The 17,662-nt window shown below is 36.3% G+C and overlaps 1 protein-coding gene across 7 annotated transcripts in view; it reads left to right on the top strand.

Moving 5' to 3' along the window:
- Positions 1-17,662, top strand: part of RPS6KA6 (ribosomal protein S6 kinase A6) — a 135,187-nt gene that overhangs the window by 105,321 nt on the left and 12,204 nt on the right. For all 7 annotated transcript variants that reach the window (XM_066356682.1, XM_066356683.1, XM_066356684.1 and 4 more), the window contains 2 exons: positions 7,125-7,201; positions 10,695-10,812. In XM_066356682.1, coding sequence (XP_066212779.1) covers positions 7,125-7,201; positions 10,695-10,812 — 195 coding nt within the window. The remainder of the gene's footprint in view (positions 1-7,124; positions 7,202-10,694; positions 10,813-17,662) is intronic.

The raw sequence follows: 17,662 nt of genomic DNA, 5'->3' as shown, positions 1-17,662 counted from the left end.
ATGTGAGATGATGTACTATTTTTAGAATTGTACCTTTTTAGAGCTAGGAAGAAGATTAGAGATAACTCCATCTTCAACATATTAAATATTATAAATGAGGAATCTGAGGCTTAAAGTACCTAAATAATTTTTTCATGACCCATCATTTACTTAGTAACAAGGCCAGGATACATTTTCAAATATTCTGGTTTGTGCTAACCACGAGGTACTTCATATTGTTTAGCATTATGCATAATATATAAAGCATTTTGAAAATACAAATGCTACCCCAAGGTAGCTCAGGCACCAGTTACAGAGAAGTTGGTGTCCACATGCCCACCTGAAAACCTTTGCTATTCCTAGGGAGAGGGTGTCTTGCTACAATGGAAGCCTGTTAGGATAAAAAAATCATTAATGGGCTATATCTCTGATTGTTTTTAGGATCTTCCAATTCCTGGATAAAGTATTTTCACTGGGGCTTTTATAAGTAGTCAAGATTTTCTTGGAAAATGATATTTGTACATAAATCTTGGAGGGAAGAGTCAGCAATGGTGAGGCTGGGGAGGAATGGTGATCATGGGGAGTTTTGATGGTAGCAACTCTCATAGCAGTTGAAATTATGGTTGATAAAAAAGTGAATTGAGGATGGAACTGGTCATATAGATGCTTTTTAAGTTTTATCTGTAAATTAGAAACTGAATAATGGTAACCCATATGAATCATTATATGTTCAACACAAATCAAAATACAAAAAATCTTCAGGTTTGAAAAAATGGAAATTTTCAAGTCAGAGAAAAATCAAGAAATATGAGGGTGAATTTCTATGTTATGTGCATAATTTCTGATTTTATTTTTGCATTAAATTCTAGATCTTTTACTCTGATATGGCACATTGGATTAGCATGAGTCATTTGTATTTAAATATCAACAAATCTATATTTTAATGTAACTATTAAAGGAACTATTTTAATAATTAAAATTAAAATGTATGAAATAATTCAGTACTTTACAAACAAAAATTCCCAGCTTAAATTTTGTTAAATCTTTAAGATTATGAGGTTGAGGAAGAAACTTAACACCTCCTTACAGGGTTTTTATGATAAGAGATTTTCTCTATAAGAAATTATGAACATGTCCAGAGAATGTACTTAAATCTATATATTAAATAAATTTTAGCATAATGCATGTACACTTTTTTATCAAAACAAAAAAATATAGAAATGACATTTCCCCAAAAAAACCACAGGTTGGAAATGCATGCATGATCCAAGAAGGATTATTGTATTTACCCCAGGTGTTGGAGATATAACTTAGATATTAAAAAGTTAGCCTTTCTTGGGCATTTCAATGATTTTTTGTAGGATAGGAAGACAGAATATTTGAGATTAGAGCAATTTTGTTAAATATAGGATATAGTCATAATAAATATTCTGACATATTCTGCAGTAGACATAACAGAAGAATAAATACTAACCATTTTAATAGTCAAATTCTTAATACTGACTTAATTTTAGGGACTTGGATCCTTGGTATGATGGAAACTTATTACTGGGAAAAGGTTATAAGTGATTATGTTCCAAATGAACATCTTGAAAACAAACATTAAAATGAAAAATAACAGGTATGTCTGTGTTTAAATTAATGGTTAGATAAACATTTTTAGATTAATGGCTAGGTAAACATTTTTAAATGAGTGCAAATCCACAGAGTAGAATACAGCCCATTGATGATTTTTTATCCTAACAGACTTCCATTGTAATAAGACTCTCTCACCCTAGTAATAATGAAGTTTTTCAAGTGTGCATGTGGACACCACTTCTCTGTAACTGGTGCCTGAACAACTTTGGGCTAGTATTTGTATTTTCAAAATACTTTGAGGGGATGATCTAAGATAGCAGCGATATTGTTGGATATTATACTCACCTTCTCCCAAGATCAATCTGGAATTACAACTAAAATATAGAGCAGTCAACCTGACTAACCAGCTGAAGTGTAGCTGAAGAGAAGTCTTATAACCAAGGATTTACAGAAGAAGCCATGTCAAGACTGGTAGAAAGGATATAGCTGTGAAAAGAACTGGCACCTCTCCTATGGGTGGTGGCTTAGATTCCAGAAGGATATCTCAGCTGTAGAGGTGCCCCTTTAGCAATGTGCGTCTCAACCCTAAGCCAGGCTCCCCCGTCCAGAGCCCCAAAGCTAAGAAGAGGTGCTCCATAATATCTAGCTGTGCAAATCAGTGGGGATTCTGTCTTCCAGGGAGAGATATGAAGTTGCTAGAGACACAGGAACCCTAGTAAGGGGCTAATGTACAAATTGTCATTCACAGCAAGTCAGCCTGGGCACCATAAATGGAGGATAGAGTGAATTAGAACTGTGTCAGGTGAGATGGGTTTGTGGCTCTCAAGAGAGTGCTGAAGGATAGCCACCAGGACCCATGTAGTGAATTTCTCACCCACACCACAGATGGCATATATTTTGGGTGGACCACACCCCTCTTTAAGGCATCAGCCTGGGAGACTGCAATAGCACCACCCTCTGGACTCTCTCTTGCTTCAGCTTGCTGAGGAGACAGCTGCCTAGGCCAATATATAGCAATCTGAGTTGTGTAGAATTGGGTCAAGGGCCATTGCCCCACTTTTCCATGTAACTCACTAGTGCCCCCCTCATGGGAGATCTGCTAGACCCACTCTTGGGGCTCCTGGCCACCCCACAAGCCTGACTCCTGGTTGCTCCACACTACTGAGATCTTGTCAGAATCAGAAACGGACTGAATTGTGAGGCACTGGGATTGGAGCCACTCCCCCACCTTCCCCAAGACTGACCAGTACCTCTCCCTTTTGGGATATCCACGAGCATCATCCTCCTGACTCCCAGTGCCCTCTTCCTGCTGAAATCACTCTCCTGGCAGATTGTGGGACAGAGTGAGTTCTGTGGCTCTAGAAGAGGGGCCATTTTTCCCTCACAGGCCCGACCCGTGCATAGCCATCCCTTCACATGGGCAAATCTTGGTCTGATTGGGGTTGATAAACTCTGCTGGCCTCATCCTGATGAGCTCCTGAGAGCCTACTATACCATTAAGATATTTGAACACCCGGTGGGTGGAAACTAGACTTGGTAAACTCTGGGACATTTGCTGAGTGGCCTCAGACCCAGCACTGGCATTGAGTTTGAACCTATAATGATCTGGTGAACACCACTTGTCTCTACCTGGTGACTCACTGAGTCCTGCCTCATGCAACTTGAATATAGCCAGAGCCTCTTTCAGTGAATGAGTCTAACAGGCAGCCAATAGGCAAAAGCAGGCAGAGGTGGATCTTGGGGTGACTTGTGGCTTTTGCTCCTGTCCTAGGGACTGGTGCTTGTAAAAGTTGGCCTTTCTGCACAGCTTAGTCCTTCCCGACCATACTCAGGCCCAGCAGAGGCAGCCGAAAACTATGGATCTCATTGTAGCTCAAAGCAGGTTGCCTTAGGGCCAGTCATAGGCAGTGTCTGTCATTGCCCTGTACCAGAGTTGAGCCCAGGAGGCCCTAGAACCAACAAGCCAAGTGACAACATCAGAGCAGAAACCTGTTGGCTTCACAGGTGGTATGTCCAAAGGGAGAACTTGACAGGCTGCAGACCCTAATGAGGCAAATTGCGATGCACATCATCAACACCTGAAAAGCAGTTCGTACCCTGAAGTATGAATTGATCCTCACAGTCATACTACCTGAGAGTCAATTGTACACACAGTCCAATAGAAATCAAGACTCAATTACAACAGGAGGGCTCACAAAATCCTGATAAGGGACATTCCAAGAGCACCTAGTTCAGGTGTTAAGGGAGTTGTATCACTGGGTCCCACAGAACACCAACTACAAAAGGCCACACTATCAAGACTTGAAGTCATTAGATCTACCTAATACATAGAAACAAACCCTAAGAGGCAGCTGAAATGATGAGAAAAATAAGCATGCCTAAAATGAAAGGACAGGAGAAATCTTGGGGAAAAAAAGTGATAAATGAAGTGGAGGCAAGCAATTTACTACATATAAAGTTTTTAAGAAATGATTATTGCCTGACCGGGGGTGGTACAATGGATAGAGTGTTGGCCTGGGATGCTGAGAATCCAGGTTTGAAACCCCAAGGTCGCCATCTTGAGCAAGTGCTCAGCTGGCTTGAGTGCGAGCTCACCAGCTTGAGTACAGGGTCGCTAGCTTGAGCGTGGGATCATAGACAATCCCATGGTTGCTGGCTTGAGCCCAAAGGTCGCTGGCTTGAAGCCCAATGTCGCTGGCTTGAGCCCAAGGTCACTGGCTTGAGCAAGGGGTCACTGACTCAGCTAAAGCCCCCCAGTCAAGGCACAGATGAGAAAGCAATCAGTGAACAATTAAGGTACTGCAACTATGAGTTGATGCTTCTCATCTCTTTCCCTTACCTTCTGTCCCTGTCTGTCCTTCTGTCTCTCTGTATCTCTCTCTAAAAAAATAAAAAATTTAAAAATTAGTAATGACATATATGGAATTCACATTCATTATTTTAATACTAAAATTAGAAATATTTGAGTACCTATGCAGATATTTGAATATATAGTAGTCTTATGGGTTTATAAATTCATTATTTCATTACAGTGCTGAAAGTGTTAAATTAATTACAATTTCAGAATAACAATAAGGAAGAAATTTATTTAATTTTTGATATGCATGAATTCAATAAATCTAATAAGATTTAGATAGTAAACATGCTTTTCTACTATACCTGTCACAAAATCAATGTCCCTAAAAGATTTCATCATTTTTAAAAGTATATTTATTATAGTATTTAACTGTTATTTAAAAATGTATCCAGATGTCTAAGAATTATCCTGAAATAAAGGAAATTATAATAAATTGGATGGATGCTGTTCCTGGAGCTCTTTATAAAATAAGTGAAATGACTCTGTGTTGCTCTGCCCTGGGCTTTAGTATGTTTTGTTCCAAATGTGAATTATGTTGAGCTTTAGAGCAAAGGGAATGATATTTTTTGTTTATGTTACTTTTTGCTAATTTGCAAAACCACGAAAATGAGAAAGAAGGTAATGTCATTAACTACGTTCATTCTGATTTCTCTCCTGGTATTTAATTTGATGCAAGTAGGAAGGTATTAAATACACGTTTTGCACTGGACTGTTTCATCCCACTATTTTGCCTTTTTTCTTTTATGGCTATGTGTTCTTAATATTATAGGGCATTAAGACTCATTCTTGGGCAAAAGTGAACAGCAACTTCTTTACCCATACAAAGTGGGTTCAAGTATGTAGTAAATGTGTAAGACAAGTTTTTCATGGTTGGTCCTAATTAATCAACATGATAACTCCTGTGCTCTTTTCTCATTAACTGGAAAGGTTATGGGTGTATGAAATACCTATATCTGACTCAATGATTAAGCCACATGTGCCCAAGGAGTTCCTGGGGGGCCCTTCAACCTTGGCTGTAAATTGGACACTTTAAAAATACTGTCCTACCTGACCAGGTGATGGCACAATGGATGGAGCATTGGCCTGGGATGTTGGGGACCCATGTTCAAAACCCAGGTCTCTGGCTTGAGAGCAGACTCACCCAGCATAAGCACAGGGTCACTGGCTTGAGCATGGGATCATGGAAATGCCCCCATGGTCATTGGTTTGAGCCCAAAATTAACTGGCTTGAAACCCAAGGTCGCTGGCTTGAGCAAGGGGTCACTTGCTCTGCTGGAACCCCCTGGTCAAGGCATATATGAGAAAGCAATCAATGAACAACTAAGGAACCGCAACAAAGAATTGATGGTGCTCATCTCTCTTTCTTCCTGTCTGTCTGCCTGCCCCTCTCCCCGCTAAAAAAAATAAATTAAAAAAAATACTATCCTAAAGGAACTTGGGAAAATATTGTGATGTCCAGAATTTAAAAGTTGATGAGAAAAGAAATGAGGGGGAAAGCAGGAGAGGTTTATGTTTTACTAAACGATGTCAATATATATTTACCATGATGTGAGTGGTTTAGCTGCACCTCATTATTTATTATGGCCATTTTTGTCCCTAAGTGCTGTATTTGCATAAGCCAATTATATAAGTATTTTGATTGCCTCTTTGGCTTTTCAAGTTTAAACATGTGTGTTCTTATAATTCCAGTTTAACTATGAAGAAAAGTTATAACTTGAATTTTAACTTAGATCAATTGTTAAAGCCAAACATGAAAACCCTTTATAAAAGGCTTTTAGCCTTTTATAAATTAAATGTCCATGCTGGTAGTTATAAGGTCCCCGTTGTTAATGCATTAATAATGTTTCTATTTTGTTCCTATGCCTAAAGGCTTTGGCAGTGTCCTTATTTTTCTACATAAAAAGGCTTCATTTAATCTATTTTATAACAAACTCTATTAACCTCATGGAGAAAATTTACATGAATATATTACAAATATATTATTTGATTTTTATTAACACTGATGCCAAGAGCAAAAAGCAACTACCTAAATTATTGCATGAAAATTTAATGAAACCATTCAGAATGTATCAAATGTATATTTGTGATGCAGAAAAATACTGATCTTTTTAAGACATAAGCCTTGCATATAAAATACAAATTAATCTTTCTTTTTTGAGGTCCTATATTATGTCACCATCCCTTATGTAGTAAGGAGGCAGTTACAGATACTAAAATCACAAGCTTTAGATGAAGAATGCCTGTGCCACTACTTCCTAGTTTTGCAGTGTTGGTTAAATTACTGAATGTTTGCTTCAGTTTCTTCAAAGTGGAAATAATAACTACCTCACAGAGTCAGTGTCAGGATTAAATACAGTACTTTGTGTAGTATATTTAAAGTTTCTGTACATATTAATCTTAAATTTTTATGTCTGTATTTGGTTTTCCTATGAGGAGAAGTGAAAGCTCATTAAGGTCAAGAATCATATTTTAAAAGGTTGCTTTTTGTATGACCAAAGTTACTTACTCACTTTATTAGTATCCATTTATTTAATACTTAGAAATAGTGAAAAATATTTGCCTTTAACATTATGTGAATATTTTTGAAAATATTTAAAAATCTGAATTTTTAAATTGTGAACATTTGAGATATTATTAGAAGCACAACTTTCAGATGAGAAAGTGGAGTTTATACTGGATAATATTAGGTAATAAGTATTTCTTTCTTCAGGTTCTTATGCAACAGGGCTATGATGCTGCTTGTGATATTTGGAGCCTGGGAGTCCTTTTTTACACAATGTTGGCTGGGTAAGAAACTATATATTTGAAATAATTCATATCATTATTTGAATTTCAGCTGTATATTTTCATCTATAAAGAGGGCAGATGAAAATAACCTTAAGGAAAAATTCTACTGGCATTTCAAGATATTACATATATTGTTTATTGTAAAATTGAAAAAAAAAACATAAAGGTGTTTAATGAGGCCAATGTTCATATATATAATTAAAAAGTTTTCAACTGATACTGAATTAATTTTTTAAGTACTTGAATTCTGGCTCTCCTAGCACTAAATATTTAATAGATTGAATTTTATAACAAATCTAAGTAGTAACAAAATGCTAAATTACAGAAACACAGTTAGTTACCTTCTCTTAAGAAGATAAAAAACTAAAAACAAAAGTAATAATTGGATTATGTTAATGTTGGTAATTGGCAAGTATCGTTTTACTCTTAATATTTTTATCTACAAGTGGAAATGTATGGCTGTAGAAAAAGACTAGGTTTAACGAAATCTAATGTACAAAACAGAATTTGAAGAATTATAATACATTTATAATGTGTTTAGGTTTGACTTTTTAGAGAAGGTATTTAGTATAATTGAAATATGCTTGATATAACAGATGATTTATAAATATGTTATGAAAATGGTCTTTATTGGCTTGGTGATAAATACATACATTGGTGTATTCTACATGCTTATAGATATATTATAAACTTCTGCAAAATACTTATAGTCCAAAGCAAGTGTTAAAGTTAAGAATAGCTAAAGTTTGCACATGAACCATGGGATAATACTCTTTCTAGAACACTGCTTTCAAATAGTTACTTTATGACTGAACAAAGCATGATTGTTAGTGTATATGTGTGTGTTTAGTGTTATAGCAACTTGTTACATGAGAGAATTAAGACATTAATACGTTAAGACATATTTCTCATTATTTTTTTTTTTTTTGTATTTTGTATTTTTCTGAAGCTGGAAACGGGGAGGCAGTCAGACAGACTCCCACATGCGCCCGACCGGGATCCACCCAGCACGCCCACCAGGAGGTGATGCTCTGCCCATCTGGGGCGCTCTGTTGCAACCAGAGCCACTCTAACACTTGAGGCAGAGGCCACGGAGCTATCCCCAGCGCCCGGGCCATCTCTACTCCAATGGAGCCTCGGCTGCGGGAGGGGAAGAGAAAGACAGGGAGGAAGGAGAGGGGGAGGGGCGGAGAAGCAGATTGGCGCTTCTCCTGTGTGCCCTGGCTGGGAATCGAACCTGGGACTCCTGCACGCCAGGCCGACGCTCTACCACTGAGCAAACCGGCCAGGGCCATTTCTCATAATTTTTAACACTAATTCTTTTCAATCTTAAATTTGAATACCATATTTATCTCATTTTTTTTTAATTTTTTTTTTAATTTTATTTATTCATTTTTAGAGAGGAGAGAGACAGAGAGGGAGAGAGAGGAGAGAGAGACAGAGAAAGAGAAGGGGGGAGGAGCTGGAAGCATCAACTCCCATATGTGCCTTGACCAGGCAAACCCAGGGTTTCGAACCGGCGACCTCAGCATTTCCAGGTCGACGCTTTATCCACTGCGCCACCACAGGTCAGGCAATCTCATTTTTTTTATTAAAAGAGCAGCACACATGACTTTATTTTTTAACACAAAGTAAAACTTTAAAACATATTTTGTGAATAAGACATATTCTGGTCCTGGCTGGTTGGCTCAGTGGTAGAGCTTCAGCCTGGCGTGCAGGAGCCCCAGGTTCGATTCCCGGCCAGGGCACACAGGAGAAGCGCCCATCTGCTTCTCCACCCCTCCCCCTCTCCTTCCTCCCTGTCTCTCTCTTCCCCTCCCTCAGCCAAGGCTCCATTGGAGCAAAGTTGGCCTGGGCACTGAGGATGGCTCCATGGCCTCTGCCTCAGATGCTAGGATGGCTCTGATTGCGACAGAGCGATGCCCCAGATGGGCAGAGCATCACCCCCTGGTGGGCATGCCGGGTGGATCCCAGTCGGGCGCATGCGGGAGTCTGTCTGACTGCCTCCCTGTTTCCAACTTCAGAAAAAAAAAAAGGACATATTCTCAGGTGCTCCATGGATGATTTGAAAGATGCATGAATAGCATATGATATGACCAAGACGAAGTCTGATCAACAACAGTTCATTAAAACCTCCCTTTTCTTGTCACACCAACTTGTCCTTGTGAAATGTCAAGATAAAACCACATCAGAGCACCAGCATATATAAGATCTACTGGAAAATTCTATCCGTTTTTGGAATAAAACAAAATACAAATTTTTCTTACCGTCAATAAACTTTATTAAATAATATAATTGCCATTATTATTAATGATTTCTTGCCAGCGTGAGGGCAATTTGTATATCCCATTTTTGAAAAATGTTTTCTTTTGATGCAAAAAATTGAACCAGTGCTTGTTTGATATCTTCATTTTTGAATTTTTTGCCCTTCAAAAAATTTTGTAAGGACAAAAACAAGTGATAGTCGGAGGGTACCAGGGAATATGGTGGATGCTACAGACATGCTTCTGTAGCATTTCTTCCTTGTTGAAATTCGTAAAAATTATAGTGGCGTAAAACTTTATCAGTAGCCATGGGTACACTGTCGCTTCACACATAAGACTAACGTGAATCAACTTTGTTTTAGTTAATTTGCCACGTCAGTATGTATGCATTAAGTGATAAAAATAGGCACACATGCACCAAATAAACGTGCTTACGTGTTGAAACTTGTTGTGATAGAAACGGACAGTACTTTCTGGTAGACCTTATATTTATCCTTCTCTGCACAAAATTCTTAGCTTATATTGTTGGTTCACTATCTTGAGGGAGATCAATACTATATTCTGTTCCATCTGTAAAAATGTTACAAAACTGATCACTTTTTGTCATTCTAGTATTAATTTTAAACTACTTTAACTTTATACAATGTATTTTTCTTCCTGTCCATGACTATTGATCCACATAATTTTTTAATGGATATGTAGGGTTTTTTTTTATTTTTGGTTATATTGATATAAATATTTAACCCATGTTCATGGCCATTATTAAAATTATTGTTAACCTATTCTCACTGATAATTTTTATATAACGCTGATGTGTAATTTGAACCAATACATAATGCATTTCTATGAAAATGTAAAATCAATAATTTCCTCCTAGTATTTTTTTTGCTAACTTATGCCTGGGATAATACAAAATCTGCATGTTTTATTCTGGTCTGATTTTAAGACTAGATTTACTTGAAAAGCCACATTTATTTTATTTTACATTGATTAACTGATCAAGGGCAAAAAACCTTCATATAGACAAGACTCTTCATTTTATTAAATAATTAGGATTAAGTTCATTGTTTGAAGTATCAAATTTGATATGCACAGTGGAAGGAAATATTAAATGATATTCTTAATTTTCTATAGGAAATATTTACCTGTAGTCTTATACTCATCACTTTCAATTAGATTTAATATGTATACTAGGTCCTTATATCTATTAAAATGTATTTTATTAATAGCTACACACCATTTGCTAACGGCCCCAATGATACTCCTGAAGAGATTCTGCTGCGTATCGGGAATGGAAAGTTCTCTTTGAGTGGTGGAAACTGGGACAATATTTCAGATGGAGCAAAGGTATAAATTATAAATATTTATATATTTGGTTTTGTTGTGTTAATGTTAAATTACTGAACTCTTGAAGTTAAATTCTAGCCTATATTTTTAGAGTATGTGATCATGTTATATGTCAGCATTTCTTAAGTTGTTACATGTGTGTGGATTGAACAACACAATGGCTGACTTTTTTCCTCTTTTGTGCCATGCTTCTGACCAACATTCCTCTCTTATTAGTTCATATGTGTTCAGGGAATCTAAACCAGTTTCACTATTAACCAAAACTAAAAAATGTAAATTTACTGAGGAAAAATGCATACTTAAGCAAACTAAAATTGCCTTCTGTATGTAGTGTGTTTTTACACATCACTTTTTCTTTAGCACACATACTGACTAGCAATTATATAGTCAATTTTTTTGACGGTGACTTATTCTTAGAGAATATATAAACTTCTCATCAGTAGCATCTAGATATTTATTATTGATGGCTTAGAGCTGCTCAATAGAAATATAATGTAAGCCACATATGAAATTTTAAAATTTATAGTAGCCACATTAATAAATAAAAAATAAAAAAACAGGTGAAATGAATTTAGTAACATAATTTATTTAACCTGGTATATTTAAAATATTTTACCATCTAATCAACATAAAAATAATGAGATATTTTATATTCCTTATTCTTAACTAAGTATTCAAAATTTGGTTTGCATTTTATGGTGCCAGCTTATCTGAGTTGGAGTGCCCACATTGAAAAGTGCATGACAGCTGCATGTAGCCAATGGCTGCTGAATGAGTGCAGTTGCACAGTAACTGGCCTTATTTATTTTAGGGGGAAAATCATCAAACCTTGACTATGAATTCTTACATTTATAATTTAGAAAATTTAAAACTAAAGCCCAGCTTGACCAGGCAGTGACCCAGTGGATGGAGCATCAGACTGGGATGCAGAGGACCAAGGTTCGAAATCCTGGTGTCCCCGGCTTAAGTGCCAATTCATCAGGCTTGAGCATGTAGTCGCTGGCTTGAGCGTGGGATCATAGACATTACCCCATGGTCGCTGGCTTGAGCCCAAGGTTGCTGGCTTGAGCAAGGGATCACTCACTTTGCTGTAGCCCCCCATCAAGGCACATATGAGAAAGCAATCAGTGAACAACTGAGGAGCCACAACAAAGAGTTGGTGCTTCTCATCTCTTTCTCTTCCTGTCTTTCTGTCCCTATCTGTCCCTCTCTCTGTCTCTCTGTCTCTGTCACCAAAATAAAAGAAATAAAAAACCCAAACGGAGTCAGCATGTAGATTATAGGGACCTAAAACTTTTAAGCTACATTTGAAATAGAAAACATTTTAGGACAGAAGAAATTGTTTATGTTTAATATCTGCTCTTGATAAAACGTAATTATCTCAAGAACACTAGTTAACTGTGGGGGTATATTATGGAGTTAATCTCATATCCTGATTCATTGTAGAATAAATAAGTCAGGAATGTGATTGGCAATACTGTTCAAACATTAGAGAAACAGAGAAGGGCTTGCATCTGGATCTCAGCCATAACACAGGTGTGCTGTACAGTGTAGTAGAAAGAACATCTGATTAGAAGGCAGAGCTGAGTGCTAGTCTTGATCTACTAACTAGCTGATTCAGTTTACTCATCTGCAAAATGTGGGAATTAAATTCTCCCTTTGGTTCCTTCCACCTCCAAAATTCTATTTCTATGCATTTTGAATTACTTATAATTTGTGATATTTCTCTGTGTAAAGTGGTTGAGACTACTAAGATTATTTATTAATCATAGTATTTTCTAGTCAGCCAGTCTCTGTACATTATAAAGTTACATTTTCCCAAGGAACATTTACAATGTTTAAAGCCATATAGATATAGATATAGATATAGATATAGATATAGATATAGATATAGATATATAGATATATAGATATATAGATATATAAATATATAGATATAGATAATCCTCTTGCATTTCTTTAAAAAATAACTGCCAACAGTGAATAGAAGGCTGAAATACATAGGAATTTATATGCCAGTTGTGCTTAGAGTCTTAGTTTTTCCTGGTTCATGTGTTTTGTTTCAGTCTGTCTAGTGCTTAAGGAATAATACATATTCAAGTTCAATTTTATTCTGACCTTCTCTATAATCTGATATTTTGAAGAAATTAACACAGGAAAAGGTACTGGGACATATTGTTGGAATGTGTCACAAGGCCTTTCACGTATTCTCTTTTTATGAATGAAGTGACTTTAGTTCTGTCTTCAAAACTTTTCTGAAAATGGTGGCCAATTCCTGAGCCAATGGAGTATATGAATCATAAAGAAAAAAAATAACTTTCTCCTGTACATTTTAACACTTTATTTTTTTTCTGTTGAAATCAGTGATAAGACAAACTATTGTTCAATTGTCCATAACCCCTTAAACTAAGTTTCTTTAGTTGTGACAACTGTGGTATATGCTGTCACCTAGTAACAATTGTTTAACTTAATTATAGTTCCTGACAAGCTATTTTCCTCTTTTGAATGGTTTTCTTGCTGTTGGTTAGTACCACCTGCAGCAGCATATAGAAGTTGCTTCTGTTTGCCTCCTGTTCATGCAGAGTTGCTAGACTTTGTTTATTCAGTTAAATGGCCAGGGTGATAATGAAAATCATGTTAGCTTTATGTATCTTATTTGTACAGTAGTTTCAGCTAACTCCTCACCTCCAAACCTCAGGCTCAGAGAACACTCGCATTAATGCTTCTTTTCTGTAAACAAGACGAGACCAGGAGAAAAATCTGGTAAACAAAATAAAAGTAGAAGAGGCAAGGGAGCAATGGAAATGTCATGGTGTCACTACATATTAAACATAAACACAATGATACTTGCTCAATTAGAGGACTGTTCTATGTAAATTTTGACTATTTTAAATAAGTAAAGTGTTACTTATTTCAAGGACATACACCCTTAGCCAACAAAGAATTGCCCAGCAGAAGTTCTTACGGAACAATTATTCATGTCCACTTCCCCTGCACCCTTTCCTCTTCCTGTGCACCCATCACAATGCTGTATGTACTTTATTAGAGCAGTTCTTACATTCTCACATGGCATGTGTTCATGTGCATACATTTTTAGTCTCCCCATTTGGGGAGCTTTGAGTGTCATATTCATTTTTTGCATTTTCTTATACATCTAGAATTATGCCTACTTATTTGAATATATTGATATTAGCTATTTAATATTTTATTTTATAATTTATTTTTAGTTATAGTTAACATACAATATTATACAAGTTACAGGAATACAACATAGTGATTACAAGTTTAGTTAGTCTTATCTTTTTGTATGCCTTGCATTGTTAATTTGCACAATAAACTTTTTTGACCGATATAGCAATATAAACATAGTTATTTGTCCTCTTGTGAATGACTGTGATGGTCAAGTTTTAGATAAGTATTTCTTTTCCATTTTGGCTTGAAGTTGCTTTTAATAGAAGATTAGTTTGTTAATGTATTAGAAGTCACAGACTTCTGGAGCTAGAAGGGAACTGGCTCATTATTTTGTAGATAGATAAACCAAGCTGTGTAGAATTTTTCTTGTCCATAGTCACGAACTAATCCGTGGGAGAACTGAAATTGTCAGTCCAGTGTCTGCTTTTCAGTTTACCACATGTTGATAAGACACTCTGGAGGAAGTAAGGCTTTTATTAAGTGGCTTGTGTGGATGGAAAGGGGGAGGAAAAGGTCTATAACCCTTTAATAATAGAAGGCTCAAAGGAAAGTTATTTTTGTTCACTCACTTCTTTTCTGTAATATGTAAATTCAGTCTACTGAAGCTTGTTACCCTTTACATAATCTATATGGCAGTGCAGTTTTACAGTTAAAATACTATATTGAAATACTAGAACTTCTAGTACCATACCTTTTAACTACCTTGTGCAAATTATACTAGAGAAAGTCTACAATGTACAAAGTAAGCTAGGGAAATACACAAGCAAATTTAATAATTAGAATCCTACTCTTAGTTTTATTGTAAGAAATAAATTATTTGTTGTCACCTGTGGTCAAGGCACAGAGTGTTAAGTATATATGGAACTTAGTCTTTTATGCTAAGGAAGTAGGAACTGTGACACATTTGAACAAACAAAATGCTTACAGTATAATTAGCAGTAAATGTGTTTATCTCAAACAGTTAAATGATGAATTATTAATCACTAGTTTCTAAACTTAAATTGAATTTGCCACCTGAGTGCTGTGAGAATTACAAAATTGCTTTTTTCCCGTGTTCATGTACATTCAACAACTTTGGAGTTTTGCTGGCTTTTATTTAAAATAGGTATAAAAATAAGAAATAATTGAGGTCTAGGTTCAATTACATTAATTATTTTATTAGTCATGCTTCTCTTCAAATTATATTATCTAACTAAATACCCAACCAATTATATACAAGTGATCATTCTTGTCATAGTTGAGTGTCTTTTTTTTAAACTGGCCAGCACTACTATATCCATTATGAAAAAAATGGAAAATTGTCCACATGGAAGTAACAGATTTTTGTGAACTGTAAGTAAGTTCATTTTCCTCTTAGCTATCAAGAGAATTCAGTGAATATTATTTAAGATAATGATGACACTTCAGCTCTTTCATTTGTCCTCCATTATCTGCTTGTCATTCTGACAAGAGGATCTTGCTGTTTAATTCTGAGGAAACTAAAAAAGAAATAAGACCAATTAAGTCCTATTAAAATTACCTCAATTTCTTTAAAAGAAAGCAAAATGTTGGTGCTTCTCCTATGATGCTATTTAATAGCATAAACCAGTCAGCATTCTGTTCATATCTTTCCTAGGAAACGGTAAGCATAATGTATTATATGCATTTAGGATGTGGGCATATTTTTATTTTCATTTCAGAAGAATCCACTTTGCTTTTGGAAATTAGTCTTTGTTTCCAATATAAATTAACCATTTTGCATGTTTAAACACCTCTGGAACATTTATAAAAGTACTTTGGTCTCATATAATTTAGATGAATTTTACCTCAGGACTAACTACACCCCTTTTGCTTTAACTAGGTTGACCATACATCCCACATTGCCTGGGATGTTCCTGCCTTACACTTCCATTCTCGAGGGCTCTGATTTGGATATCAAATTAAATGACCACCCTAACTTTGACTGTCTTTAATTTTAGTTAGTTTTTTAATGAATTTTAATGGGGTGACATTGATAAATCAGGGTACATATGTACAGAGAAAACATCTCCAGATTATTATTTATTTATTTATGTTTATTTAATTAATTGTTTACATAGATTCTAGGGTCACCCGGAATGCACCCCCCCTCCCTCTATTCCCCTCAACATTTCCTTTGCCCCCCTCTTTACAGTACCCTCCCCCCTTCCCTTCAGGTTTATCCCATCCTATCATCCCCTTTCCCTCTGTCCTCTTTTCTTCTGGTTCCTTTGATCCCTCCTCTGTCTCAATTTCGTTCCTCAGTTCTCCTTTTTCCTTGGATTCCTCAAATGAGTGAGGTCATATAATATTTTTCTTTCTCTGCCTGGCTTATTTCACTCAACATAATAGTTTCCTCCATATTGTTGCAAAAGGTAATATTTCCTTCTTTTTCATAGCCCCATAATATTCCATTGTACATATGTACCACAGCTTTTAATCCACTCGTCCACTGACGGTCACTTGAGCTGTTTCCAGATCTTCGCTATTGTGATCAATGCTGCCATAAACATGGGGGTGCATTTCTTTTTTTCAGTCCGTGATATGGTGTCCTTGGGATATATTCCTGTAAGTAGGATGGTTGGGTCAAAGGGCATATAGATCAATGGAACAGAACAGAGAACTCAGAAGTAAACTCACATCTTTATGGACAATTGATATTAGACAAAGGAGGTAAGAACATACAGGAAGTAAAGACAGTCTCTTTAACAAATGGTGTTGGGAAAACTGGACAGCTACCTGCAAAAAAATGAAACTAGACCTCCGACATACACCATGCACAAAAATTAACTCAAAGTGGATAAAGGACTTAAATAGTATCCTAGAAAAAAACTTAGGCAGTAAGCTCACCAACATCTATCACAGGAATATCTTTGCTGAATAATCTCCACAGGTAAATGAAATAAAAGACAGGACAAACAAATGGGACTATATCAAACTAAAAAGCTTTTGCACAGCTAAAGACATTATGAACAGAATAAAAAGACCACACAATGGGAGAACATATTCGACAATACATCTGATAAGGGATTAATAACCAAAATTTATAAAGAACTTGTAAAACTCAGCACCAGGAAGACAAACAGTCCAGTCAAAAAATGGGCACAAGAAATGAATAGACACTTCTCCAAAGAGGACATACAGATGGCCAATAGACAAATGAAAAAATGTTCAACATCACTAATCATTAGAGAAATGCAAATTAAAACCACGATGAGATACCACCTCACACCAGTCAGAATGGCGCTCATTGACAAAACAACACAGGATAGGAGCTGGCGAAAATGTGGAGAAAGGGGAACACTTCTGCACTGCAGGTGGGAATGCAGACTGGTGCAGCCACTGTAGAAAACAGTATGGAGATTCCTCAGAAAATTAGAAATGGAACTGCCCTTTGATCCAGGTTATTTTGACATACGGTTATGTTGCATACCCATCACCCAAAGTCAAATTGTCCTCCATCACCTTCTATCTAGTTTTCTTTGTGCCCCTCCCCTCCCCCACCCCCTCAGCCCTCTCTCTCCTGCCTCCTCTCTCTCCCCCCTCGGTAACCACCACACTCTTGTCCATGTCTCTGAGTCTCATTTTTATGTCCCACCTATGTATGGAATCATATAGTTGTTAGTTTTTTCTGATTTATTTATTTCACTCAGTATAATGT

This window comes from Saccopteryx leptura, chromosome X (genome assembly GCF_036850995.1).
Source record: "Saccopteryx leptura isolate mSacLep1 chromosome X, mSacLep1_pri_phased_curated, whole genome shotgun sequence".
Classification (NCBI taxonomy): Eukaryota; Metazoa; Chordata; class Mammalia; order Chiroptera; family Emballonuridae; genus Saccopteryx; species Saccopteryx leptura.
Note: the sequence above shows the minus strand (reverse complement) of the source record. Positions and strands in the feature narration are given on the sequence as shown.